The sequence below is a fragment of the Eptesicus fuscus genome, chromosome 13 (genome assembly GCF_027574615.1).
Source record: "Eptesicus fuscus isolate TK198812 chromosome 13, DD_ASM_mEF_20220401, whole genome shotgun sequence".
NCBI classification, from domain to species: Eukaryota; Metazoa; Chordata; class Mammalia; order Chiroptera; family Vespertilionidae; genus Eptesicus; species Eptesicus fuscus.
Window position 1 is genome coordinate 82372477 of NC_072485.1, and position 13301 is coordinate 82385777.

The 13301-nt window shown below is 58.8% G+C and overlaps 1 protein-coding gene across 1 annotated transcript; it reads right to left on the bottom strand.

Annotated features, from left to right (window-relative positions):
• Nucleotides 1-1066: 1066 nt before the first annotated feature.
• On the bottom strand, nt 1067-10349 carry LOC103304905 (pepsin F-like). The gene is made up of 9 exons (XM_054725722.1): nt 10297-10349; nt 9036-9186; nt 8152-8269; nt 7952-8070; nt 6133-6332; nt 3867-3983; nt 2375-2519; nt 2188-2286; nt 1067-1210 (listed from the first exon to the last, which is right to left on the bottom strand). Exons 1-9 carry the CDS (start codon nt 10347-10349, stop codon nt 1067-1069), a joined length of 1146 nt encoding a protein of 381 aa, XP_054581697.1.
• Between the last annotated feature and the right edge of the window lie 2952 nt (nt 10350-13301).

Genomic DNA, 13301 nt, shown 5'->3' on the forward strand with positions numbered 1-13301 from the left:
GAATCCGAGTCCGCAAGGTGGTCCTGGGTGAGCTTCTTTGGAATCCTGCCGACTACGCCAAGTAATGTTAACGAAAAAAAACCATTGAAACCTGTAAAGAATTTTGTGAGTTTATTTGAGCCAAATTGTCGACATATGCCGGGAAGCAGAACCTCAATGAATTGAGATAATGCTCCGGAGAATGCAGGGTTACATCTATATTTATACCTTGAAATCAAAGAAAAGGGACGTAGGTGAGTTACATGAAATCCATTGGTGACAGATTAGGGAGGTGGGACAAAGCAAAGCGGGGAAACCTCTGGGATTGGGTGAAAAGTGAAATGATGGACATGTGCTTCTCTTACAGAGATAGATACAGGATACTTTAACGTAATTAACAGTTGACAATTAACTTGATAACAATAACAATGAAGGAATGTCCCGGTGCCATTTGTTGTGCCCTGAGGGGTCCGGGGTAAAAAGGAAGTTACAAGTTACCCAGACATCTCACAGACATCTCACAGACATGTTATCTTAGAGGCAAAAAGGCAAATGGGCTCAGGAAAAAAGATCTAAGTTGATCTTTGTCAGGGAAGATATCGGACTAGGACATGACTGCCCACTATAACCTGTTTGTAGTTAAATATTTAATTTTCAAACCATCCTTTGTGGTTATTTCAGGTCTCTGAGTTTGCAAGACGGCCACGCAGGCCTCCCCTGAGCTTGTCAGGTTAGCGTGTGGCTCCTTTCTTTCACATATCAATGTTTTTATAACTTTTTAGAGGGAGAGGAAGGGAGAGAGAGAGACATCGATGGACTGCCTATTGCATGCCCCCACCTGGGGATCGAGCCCGCAACCCCCGGGGCATGCAGTCTGCCCAGGAATGGACCCGGTGACCTCTGAGTGCGTGGGACAGGCTCAATCACTGAGCCACACCGCTGGGCACAAATGAGGTCCTTTCTTTTCCACTGAGAAGAGGGCTTGGCAAAGCACCAGACGCAGCTGTAGCGGGTCCCCTGGGCGGGGACGCAGGGAGTGTGTGAGTCCTTGGGGCGGGCGGGCGGCCTCCAGGAGCGGTGCCCACGTCTATGCGATCGCAGGAGCCAAGCCGATCCTGTTGTTGGCCCGATCGAAGACGGTGAAATAGAGCCGCAGGAAGGCGTGCCCCAGGATCCAGAGGCTGGATCTGTCCCAGGTGTACAAGTTGGTGTAGCAGATGCCCCTCCGCTTCTGCAGGGGACAAAGCACAGCCCTCAGCCATCCTTGCCCCACCCCGTCGGGCCTGGGCGGCAGCTTTATGCCGCCTTCCCCTGGGCCCGCCGCTGGGCTGTTCGCTCTGAGAGAATCCCCGCCTGCTCCCCTTCACCCCGCTCCTCCTCCAAGACCGAGCCCAGCGCCTGGGCAGCCTTCCCGGGCCCATGCCCCCTCCTTGGCACTGCCGGCTGGGTGGGGAGGCTGCCCCGGGGCTCCCTGTGTCTTCAGCCTCAGCACACGGCCTACAGGGGGCCCCTGGCTCGGTTCCCGGGGTGCCCCCAGGGTTCAGGCTGAGAGATTTTCAGTTGCTCTCTCCGTGGGCTGCCCCACGCCTCCTCGGCACGCCGTGGGGAACCGGCACTTCTTGAGCCTCGACTCTGTGCCAGGCACTGCCGGTCACTGCACCTTTGTTCATGTCAGCGTCTCACCACCCCTCAAAGGGGGCTTGGTCCCCATTTCACAGACAGGGAACTGGGGCCTACAGGGGGCATTTGCACCCTAGGACTAGGGTGACCATATGATCTGTCACCCAAGTCAGGACACTTGGAGATGGGAGGGAATACAGTTCCTGATTAAGGGGGGACACGGGGACTGTCCCCAGCCAGCCCCCCTGTCCCTACTCTGCCTGTCTCCGGGTTACTGCCTACGTTCCCTGTCCATCGGTCCGATGCCCGGGGTGAACTGACGCTCTGTGAGGGCGAGGCCATTAGCGCGCCCTCTCCTGGAGCCCGGCCCCGAGCCAGCACAGGGGCCGCTCAGAGTTCTCTGAGGGTGATGGGTGCCCAGACCCCCTTCTATCAAGAGGCTGTGCTGTGGGAGGTGCCCTCCCAGCCAGGGCTGCTGGGCAGCATCTGCAATGGCACGGTCTGGCCTCCAGGCAGCCTCAACTAGACAAGGCCCATCAGGTCCCTCCAGTCCCAGATCTGAGAGCAGCCCCCAGGATGGGCCCTCACCCTCCGGATGTAGGCGCTGGCTGGCACTGGGTACGCGACGCCATTGATGGTGAAGACGATGTCAGGCAGGCTGTGGATGGCCTCACAGCTGACGACGTACTGTCAGAGAGAGAGGGAGAGGGAGGATGGCCCAGCGGGTCCTTCTGTGTGTGGGGAGCCCGGGGTCACCCTGGGCATGACCCCTCACCCAGCCGGTGCTGGTGTTCTGGGCGCTGATGTTCCTCAGAATGTTGAGGACGGAGTTGGTTGGGCCAATCACCAGCGTGGTCCCGGTATCCATAATGGCCTGGCAGCTGCCGGGACAGGCCACGACCTTGCCGTCCATGGAGATGCTGAGGGACAGAGCAGGCGCCAGGGTCACTCGTGGCCTCTCCCACCGCGGCCCCTCCCTGCCGCCTGGGAACAGCCTGCAGCTCCCGCCGGCCTCTGTGTCCCTGTGTTCCCCCACACTGACCTTCCTGGGCCTCCTCTCAGGTCTGGAATGCATTGTGCTCTTTGTGCCCCAGGACCTTTGCATGTGCTGTCACCCTTCCTAGACCCACCCCTGCCCCTTTGGCTGGCTGATCTCCCCTGTCCTCCTGGGTCCAGATCAGTCATTCCTTTTTCAGGGAAGTGTTCCCCCAGATTAGATCAGGCCCCTCTCCTCCCCCAGACTAGACATGCAGAGCTTTCCTGGTTTGCAGCATGTTTCAGGGTCGGAACCCTGATTGCTGTGATGTGGTCATTCATGCATATCTGCCCTCCTAGTTGGGAGAGAAAACTGTGCCCTCTGCCCCTCCTGTGCCCGTGCCCAGCGCACAGCGCATGCTCGACGGTGTTTGCCGAGGGAATGACAGGGCGCGTGAAGGAATGAGGTCAACTGGAGACACGACCTGCTGTCCGACCAGTTAGGAAGGCCACACGGTGAAGACGGAGGTTCCCGGGACGCAGGGGCTCGGAGAGGTGGGAGGGAGTGTTGTTCCCCCCCTGCCTCGCCCCCTCTCCCCAGAGCCCTGGCCAGGCGACGCCTGAGCCGGCCCAGGTGGCGGGACGTTGGCCCCGAAGCACAGTTCAAGCTTCTGTCTGACCGTCTTACATGCCCCCCCTCAGCGATCGCCCCCGGTTCTCAGCCACCCGGGTCCCCGCTTCCCGGTGCTCTGGGTCACATCCCCTGCCCCTTGGCACCCAGGCCGGGTCGGGGGTTCCTCTGTGTGATTTGCTTTCAGGCCCTTGAATGGCACCCATGTGTCTACAACCCGGGTGTTGGGGCGGTGGGGGTGGTTTTCGTAGGCAGAGCACCCTCCCGCTTGCCTAGCTCCCCCGTTTTCACCTGGCGCCCCGTGAGCTGGGAACCCCTCTGGTCCGGCGACCTGGGATGTCCCTGTTCCGACAATGGAATTCTCCTTGACCCCTTCTCACTGCGCTTGCCCCGGTCTGGGGGTGCAGCCCTCCCACACTGCCCCAGCCCCCACCCTGAGGACTGGGCCCTGGGCCTGCCCCTCCTCCTGGTTCTCCGTGACGCGGGCTGATCCCATTTCTCTGGTCAGGACCCTGGTCAGGGCGGTTATGAACCCTTGTTGGTGAGCGTGCCTGTGCGTGTCTCTGTCTGTCTGAGTCTGTGTGTCTGCATGTGCGTGTGCCTGTTCCGGTGCGAATGTCACTGGCGTTGTCCTCATAGGTGGGTGGTTGGTGGGGCTTACCTGTCCACAGTGACCTGCCAGTAGCCCTGCATGCTCACCGGCACCCACTGGAGCTCGCCCCGGTAGTAGGAGGGGTCCACGCCGCCGAACATCACCACGCTGCCGTTCTTCTTGTTGCTGGGGGGGTTGGGGTGGGGCAAGGGTCTCTTGTGAGGGGAGGACGGTGGGTGGCGTTCCTCCAGCTCAGTGACCGGGGGCTGCACTGACCAGCGGCCACCCAGCCACACAGCACCGGGCCCCGCGGAGCAGGCACTGCTGGGACCCCCACGGCTCCGATGGGAACTGGGCAGGAGGGCTGAGCACAGCCCGAGGTCGGCCCCCTGGCTACTGAGGAGCAAAGCCAAGGTTTGAACTTGAGATTCTGGCTGGGCTTTGGCCACTCACCTCTCTGAGGCCGGCCAGGTCCCCCCTGCAGCCCCAGCGCTCGAGGTGCGGCCGGAAGCTCTCTGCGGAGGGGCCCGGGCAGGCGCTCAGGCTCCCCCAGGCTGGCTCACAGGCCTGCGACACGCCGCCCATGGCACCCACACTCACTGGGGCCCCACGGCCCGCTGCCCCGTCCTGAAATCCCTCGTAGTTTTTGAACGAGGCCCCACATTTTCACTTTGCACCGGTTCCTGCAATGCAGGCACTGGACCTGGGCTCAGGGGAAACCGTGGCTGAGGGGAAGGAAACACCCCTGCCCGCCTCTCCCCCCGGCTGCGTCAATCGATCAGCACACCCCGTGGCCTTTCCCTTCCCCCTGTGTCCTGACTCCTCCACGGCTCCCCCTTTCCCAGCCTCCCTGGTCCGAGCTCCTGCTCTCTCTCTCCAAAGAGGCTGAGCAGCCTCGTCCCTGGCCTCCCTGCCTCCTCTCTGGTCCGTCATTGTCCAGCCAGCGCCTGGGGGCAGCTTTCAGAAACACAGGTGGGATCCTGTGTTCTCCCTGCCTAGGCCCCTGCCAGAGGCCTCCACTCCCACCGAAAACAAAGCCCTGGGCGGCCTTGCCCCTGCCTGCCCCTCCCACTCCATGCCCACCTCGGCCTGCCCCTCCCCCCCTCCCTCCCCGTTCCAGCCACACTGCCCTGCTGGTCCTCTGTTGGGCCTGGGCCTCCTCTCCCCCATCGCCAGGCCTCGTTCAGAGAGGTCCTCGCACTGCCCGTCTGAAGCCACGCGCTCATCTCTGTGGTTCTGTCACCACGCTTACCGCTTTCCCAGAACCAGTCACCACCTGGCCTGTGTTACCTTTGCCCTTTATTTATTTACTTGCTTCTTGTCTGCCTTTCCTCCCTCTCCCCTGTCTGCGTCACGTGCACAGAGCAGTACCCAGCGCATAGTAGGTGCTCAATGGACATTTGTTAAACGGCTCACCTCCTTGACTCGGTCCCAACACCCCAGAGGCTCAGCACATGCTGCAGAGCCTGGAGCTCAGGCCCCCACAGAGCCCACAGCCTCACCCACACTCTGCGTCATACACACCGTCTGCCGCCGGGTCCCCCTCCGGCCTGTGCTGCTCCCTCCACCCGCTCCAGACCCTCAGCCCGTCAGGGAGGGTAGCTCTTCCAGTGCCGGCCCAGTGACTGGAGACCTGCTGATGGTTGACCACCCGCCAGAGGAGCCGGCCCCGCAGCCGAGTTAGAGTCCCGCCACTACCAGTGTGGTCTGGGCAATTTTGTACAAGCTCCTCTCTGAGCCTCAGTTCCTCAGTTTCCCCGTCCATCCAAGGAGGGACTAGATATAAGGGGGTCAGCAAACTTTAAAAAATGTTAGATTATGCTTTAGCTGTTTTGGCTCAGTGAATAGAGCATCAGCCTTTGGACTGAAGGGTCCCGGATTCGACCCCTGGCCCTGGCCGGGGCGCATGTAAGAGGCAACCAATCGATGTGTCTCTCTTGCATCAATGTTTCTCTCTCTGTGTCTCCCCTCCTCCCTTCCACTCTCTCCAAAAATCAATGGGAAAAATTCTCGGGTGTAGATTAACAAAGAGTAAAATAAAGTAAAAATGCCAGATTGTCAATATTTTGGGCTCCACTGGCTGCGCGATCTGTATGGAAAGTGCTCGATGCTGCCATTGTAGCGCAGAAGCAGCCGCAGACAGGATGTGGCTGGAGGAGCAGGGCTGTGTTCCAATAAAACTTTATTCATAAAAGCAGGTGGCGGGCCACATGTGGCCGGGGACACTATTTGCTGACCCCTGGACTAGACTGCCCTCAGGAAACACGGGGCCGGGTCCTCTACTGTTTCTCAGGCGCCTGAAGGCATCGGGGAGGGGCTTGCCCAGCAGGCTTACCTGCTCAGGTAGAAGGCGAAGAGGTTCTCAGATATGAGGCCTTGGTTCCACATGCTGTCGAAGACCGGGGTCGTGTTTCTGAGGGCGAGGGCGGGGTAGGCCAGGCCCAGGATGCCGTCGTAGGCCGCGAATTCCAAGGACATGCTGAACTTCAACCAGCTCAGGCCAAATGCCTGGGATTTGCACACAAGGTCCCCGACCTGTGGGAGGAGGGTGGTCTCATGTGACCGTTTGGGAAGCCGAGCTGGGCCTGGGGATTGGGGGGTGCGGGGGGTGATGCCACCTGCTCCCCAGGCATCAGCTGAGGTGCGGCTGCGCTGGAGGTGCCGGAGCAGCGTGCACCGTGCATTGCCGAGGAGTCCAACTGACGCCCGCCCTCCTGCTAGCAGCACCCCAGGCAGTAAAACACCCCCATCCCCTTACACGCGGGGCGACTGGGGAGCGGGCCAAGCGGCCCCCCTTGCAGGCCCCAATGAGCAGAGAGCGGGAGCGTGTTGTTTTTGGCGTTCCCGGGACCTGGTGGCAGAAACCGAGTGAATTCGCTGCGGTTCCCTGTGGGTCTGCCTCCCAGGTGTACACAGGGCCGCCGAGTTCTCGTGACATGGCTGCCTGGGTCCTCCCCGCTTTTCTGAGTGGATAGAGTGTCAGCCTGCGGACTGAAGGGTCCCGGGTTCGATTCGGTCACGGGTTGTGGCTAGATCCCAGTAGGGGGCGTGCAGGAGGCAGCCGATCAGTGAATCTCTCTCCTCATGGATGTTTCTCTCTCTCCCTCTCCTTTCCCTTCCTCTCTGCGATCAATGAAAAAAAAGGCTTCCTGGGAAACACGTGTGTGTGTGTGTGCGCGCGCACACGTGTGTGCCCGTGTATGTGTTTGAGTGTGTGTCTGTATGTGAATGTGTGCATGTGTGTGCACACGTGTGTGCCCGTGTATGTGTTTGAGTGTGTGTGTGTGTGTGTGTGTGTGTGTGTGTGTGTGTGTGCCGCTTTGGGCAGGAAGCCCAGTTTTTATTAGATTCTCAAAGGCCCCCAAAGTAAGACCCTTTACTCAGGGCCGTCCTGCACCCCTGGCCCTGCTTCCCCTGCCCTGGTGTCTGGAGCCCTCGGCAGCCCCCGGACACCCTGGATACGTTCTCCCCTCTCCTGGAAAATCCCCCACAGCTGTCCAGCCCTGACTCGCACCCCAGCTGTGCTGCTCCAGGTGTGGGCCTTGGGCAGGCCCTCCCCCTCTCCCTGCGGTCCCTCCTCTGCATGCAGGTAGCAGTAACGCCTGCCCCGTCGGGTTGTTGCAGGATCAGACACATTATTACCATGGACGTGCCCAGCACAGAGACTGGCACAATCTGGGAATATAAAAATGGGTTTCCTGCCCGGCTGGCGTGGCTCAGTGGCTGAGCGTTGACCTATGAACCAGGAGGTCACGGTTCAATTCCAGTCAAGGGCACATGCCAGGGTGGGCTTGATCCCCAGGGGGGCCTGCAGCAGGCAGCCAGTCAGTGAATCTCTCACATCTTCGATGTTTCATCTCTCCCTCCGCCTTCCTCTCTGAAATCAACAAAAATATATATTTAATAAAAACGGGTTTGCCCTCACCTCTCCCTGCTCCCAGCAAAACCAGCCTCTCGCTCACCATGGGCAAGAGCTGCAAATGCCCGCCTCCCGTGCCATGACCGCTTGCTGGGTTGGCCACTCGGGGAGCTTGTCCGCAGGGCGCTGTCTCCCCAAGGCAGACGGCCAGGCACTGGGGAACTCTCATCTGGTGCCCTGAGCAGTGAGCAGAGGTCGCCAGGCCCCGCCCTGCCGCAGCCCCGCCCCCACTCACCCGCACGTCGTCGTAGCCCAGCCGCCCGGTCACTTTGCCCGACCCGTACTGCATCTCGATGGGCTGGGCCGTGCTCTGGAAGGTGGACGATGCCCGAGGGTCAAAGGTTCTGTGTGTCACTGCGGATAGAGAGCAAGTGTCCATCAGCTGCCAGAGCTGGAGCTGGGGATGGGGGCGGGACCAGGGCCGGGGGCACTCACCACAGATAGGACTGGAGCAGTAGATGGAGGGCACCAACAAGTTAGCCGAGCTCGTGTCAAAGATGACCTTGAACTCCTGAGGGGGCGTTCCAATGCTGATGGTGCCAACATAGTACATCTGCCGGGTGGGGGAGGGTGGTTAGGCCAGGCCGGGCTGCCCAGTCACCCCTGATCCCCGAGGATCCTGCCTCGATCAGGGCGTCCCTGTCTCCTGGGATCCCTTTCCCACCACCCCACCGCACAGCCACGGCTCAGGCAGTGCCTTCATTGGGAAGTTTCCCACGTTCCCCTGCCGCTCTACATCCTCGCAGCCTTCACGGCCCAGCTGGCCTGCTCCCTCCTCCGGGAAGCCCTCGCAGGTCACCCAGGCCACTGTCTCCCAACTCAACGCCGGTGATGTCACTATCACAGGCGGCCTTTTATTTGGCGATTATCTTCTTAAAGAAAGGCCAGACCCTCTGTTCTCCGCAGCCACAGCCACACTGCTGGTGTTTTATGGCCTCCCCACTGCAGGGGCTCAGGGACTCTTTGCTGGGGTCGTTCTCGGGGCGTCCTCTGCCTGGGGTGTCAAACTGGAGTCCCCGGGGAGGCAGCGGTGCGTCTTGTTCAGAAGGAACAGAATCTGCCCAACAGGCACCTGGTCCGCAGGGCCCAGCGACGTGTCCTTGGCCCAAGACGGATGTCTGCCTGCCGCCTGACCATGGCTGGACTCGGTCACCACAGACCCAGAGCCGAGGGGGAGTGCCTTCTCCCCGGGGAGGGACCCCTGCTCCCCGGCTCTGCTGCCTGCAGGAGCCCCGCCCCCTCCTGGTCCCAGCCCTGGGTGAACCCCAGTGCTCAGCCAGCTCCTAGGGAAGGCTGCGGGCTGCGCCCCGCACACTCACGTCCAGGAAGTTCCTCATGGGGTGCACAGTGACGCCCTCCCCGCTCAGGAACCTGTAGGCGTGGCTGTAGGGGTGCCGCTGGAGGTAGTCTGTCAGCAGGTCCTTCTCCCGCAGGCTCTCCCGCATGGACTTGATCTTGGTCAGAGGGATGCTTCCCGGGAAAGACAACCAATCAGACAGAGCTCCCCACCCCGCGGTTCAGTGTGGCCGCCACGCCTGGCGTTGGAGCCGCACCGCGTCTTCCCCGAGGATGTTCCCGGCCATCTTATGGGGGCAGCCGCCCAGCTAACGCAGGCAAAGGCCGGGCAATGGGCCCTGGTCTGAGCGCGGGGCCTGTTGCAGCCCCGGGGAAGCCACAGGCCCGTGCGCAGCCTCCGTTTCCCCATCGTAAAGAAGCGGGGTGAGGACAGGCCTCCCGCGGGGTGTCTGGGGCTTTGAGGGAGAGGATGGACAGAAGGCCCCTGACCGAAGGACCTTGACCCTGAGCCAGTGCTGTCGCCATTGTCATCGGACCAGCTCCCTCTCCAAGAGCCCTGGAGGGAGCGGAGTGGGAATCACCCACTTTTCCAGGAGGAACCTGAAAGGCAGGGGGTTCCCAACCTGGCTGTGGCCACCTGCTCATTAAGGCAAAACTGGGCCCCCGGGAACCCCTCCTGGCCCTTCTCCAGGGTCAAGCAGAGGGGAGGCTGGAGGTGGGCGAGGGAGCCCGGAGATGGGGAAGAAAATGTCCCCCGAAGGGAGCACCCACACAGCTGCTCAGGTGGTGCCCTGAGCAGTCCCGGGGGCCCCATCCACACAGGGGCAGCCTGGCGTTGTGCAGCCCCAGTCCATCCCCTGGCCCCACAGTGCATGTGGCTAGCTACTCATCAATGCATGGAGATGTGGCCCTGGCCATTGTGGCTCTGTGGATAGACCGTCCACCTGCGGACTGAAGGGTCCTGGGTTCGAGTGCGGTCAAGGGCTCGTACCTCAGTTGCAGGCTCCTCCCTTGCCATCGCCCTGGTCAGGGCTCGTGCAGGAGACAACCAATCCATGTGTTTCTCTCACATCGATGTTTCTCTCTGTCCCTCCCCTTCCCTTCCACTCTCCCTAAAAATCGATGGGAAAATATCCTCGGGTAAGGATTAAAAAATACAAAAATACAGGGAGACGCGGACTTTAGGACCGGGAATGGTGGCGTTCCCTTGTCAGCCCCTGAGCGGTGGAAGGAAGGACAAGGGGACAATGAGAGAGGCCGGGAGAGAGCTGTCCCCATACTCACGTGACCAGGCACTCGGAGAGGGCCACCAGGCTGAGGAACCCGATCCACCTCATCGTGCGTTCTTCCCTGGGTGGCGTCCTCCGAAGGCTCGGGTTTGGAGCGTGCGGGGATGGGCCAGCGCTGCCGATATATACGCTCTGACCTGGGCTCGTGATCCGCTGGGAGGGCTGCTGACGGCCCCGATAAAACACTACAAGCCTCCTGATAAGATCGTTATTCCCATCAGCACTGAAAACCTCCTGATAAGATCTTTATTCCCATCAGCGTTCTGGATTGGGGGGCGGGGCGGGGGGAAGACTTAGAAAAAGTTCGGAATACCGAGATCTCTATCGTAATCTCTTCCTTGGGGCATGGCTGGGGGACAAACCCAAACCACATGACCTTCCAACGAGTGGGGAGATGGGTGCTCACTTGGAGGTAAAGCACGCTGATCCTATCTAATAAAGAGGGAATATGCTAATTGACCATCACTGTGTCACAAAGTGACTGCACCCACAGCTGAGGCCAAGTTCCCATAAAGATTCTAAAGGAGCAAACAGCAGGGACCTGAGGCTTCGGCCTCCCCTACCCTGGTGGGACTTGACATGGGACCTCAGGCTGTGCCCCCCATCCAGCAGAGATTGATAGGGGACCTCAAGTTGCACCCACAGTGCTGGGTCGGGAACTCTGTCCACACCACTGCCCAGTGGAGTGGCGGGGCTTGCCTGAGGATCTCAAGGCCTACCCTCCGCCCAGATCTGGGCTGGGGGACCTCAGGCCATGCCCCCCGTCCTGGGACCAGGCCCAGATACCTGAGGCTACGCCCCCTGCCTGGCAGGGCTTGACAAGGGAGTGACTCGCTGGGTCTGCATCTAGCCGAATGAGGAGGGTGTGCGGCAGAGTCTGGGTCCTACGCGATTTTGAGGTGCATGTGGATTGGGTGGGGAATGGATTATGGGTCCTGTGGTGAGCCCCAGACTCTGACAGGAAGAAGGTTTTCATATTCATTTTACTAATTTTGTTTCATTTCTGATACTTCTATTATAGAAAAACTAGTGGCCCGGTGCATGAAATTCATGCACTGGGGGGAGGAGGGGGTGCCCCTGGGGGGGGGGGGGGTGCCCCTCAGCCCAATCTGCACCCTCTTCAATCTGGGACCCCTCAGGGGATGTCCAACTTCCAGCAGTTGGACATCCCTCTCACAATCCGGAACCGCTGGCTCCTAACCAGTCACCTGCCTGCCTGCCTGATTGTCCCTAACCCCACTGCCTGCCTGCCTGCTCGCCCCTACCTTGATCTCCTGCCAGCCTGATTGCCCCTACCTTGCCCTCCCCTATCAGCCTGATCACCCCAAACTGCCTGTGCCCTGGCCCCCAGTCTGGCCTCCCTCTGGAGGCACCACCCCCATAACCCCAATGCTGCTGCCACTGCAGCTGGTTATGGCTGCCTGAGCCTTGGCCTTTGTAGCCACTGCGGCTTTGTCTGGAAAGATGTCCGGAAGACAACCACTCTAATTAGCATATTACCCTTTTATTAGTATAGATTTGGGGACCATTATAACCACGCAGAACTTGAAGAAAACACATGGCCCTGGTCAGTTTGACTTAATGGAGAGAGCATCGGCCTGTGGACTGAAGAGTCCAGGTTTGATTCTGATCAGGGGCACACATGCCTGGGTTTCGGGCTCAATCCCCAGTAGGGGGCCTGTGGGCGGCAGCTGATCAGTGATTCTTTTTTTTTTTTTAATATATTTTATTGATTTTTCACAGAGAGGAAGGGAGAGGGATAGAGAGCTAGAAACATCGATGAGAGAGAGACATCGACCAGCTGCTTCCTGCACACCCCCCACCGGGGTATGTGCCAGCAACCAATGTACATGCCCTTAACCGGAATCGAACCTGGGACCTTCCAGTCCACAGACCGACACTCTATCCACTGAGCCAAACTGGTTTCGGCTGATCAGTGATTCTTATCATTGATGTTTCTATCTCTCTCTCCCTCTCCCTTTCTGAAATTTTAAAAATACATATTTTTTAAAGAAAACACATGATCTTCACTTTGGGCTTTGTCATCTTACAATATCCTTTGTGCAGTGTTTTAACTTCCCTCAACTTTCCTTCACCCACCTTTAAAGTGCAATCTATTTTGGGGAAGATGATCAGGAAAGTGATTCCAGTGGGTAGAAGTTTTTTTTGGAGGGGATGGGTCATGAAGATATTTAAAAATTGAGCATGGTGATGGTTGTACCACTCTGAATTTACTTTAAAAAAACAGTTCATTGTACACTTTAGGTGACATGTACAGTATATGGGTTATATCTCAACAAAGCTGTTCTTTTATTTCTTTTTAAATAAAGACCAGTCTTATAATCAATTGCAGATGTTTTCAGAGGCCCCTCAAGATTTGCTTACCATGTCCCAAATCACAGCTGTGATTCCCAGTTGCCTCCAGTCCTGGTGGATCTGGATGGTGTGGTTTGCAAAGGAGAAGGTGGCAAGAGGCTTATGGAATTTCAGCAACCCCATTCCCCCGGTCTCCTCATAGGGCACCAGGGCCATTCCCACTGTGCCAGCTCTGCTCCCTTTAACCTGTTGGGCAAAAGAATCCTGCGTGCTCTGGCCAGAAAGTGCATTCTTTCTTAGGTGGCCCGAATGCTTTTTTTAAGGTCGTTTTATGGATTCAAAAGAATAAACAGAGATGTGGAAAGCTTTTGTCAAAATCCTTTTACATGGTTCTTCCAGTCTCATGGGAAATGAGATGTGGCTCTGAATTCATCCCAAAGTGTGTCTTTGGGCAAAAGCACCCAGAACGGCACAACTCCTGCAGAATGCCCCACACACTTTGCTGTCAGGACTCAGGGGGGCTTGAGGGTGAGCGAGGCGGAGGTGCCAGCACAGGACCTGGGAGAAGGTAGCGCTTTCTACACTGCCCAGGCCACGTGGACTACAGCAGTACCCGCCCAGGTGGGCAGGGTGTTTCTGCTGTTTTGTTTTGGTCTGGCCTCCACCCCGTCAGCCACGGACCTG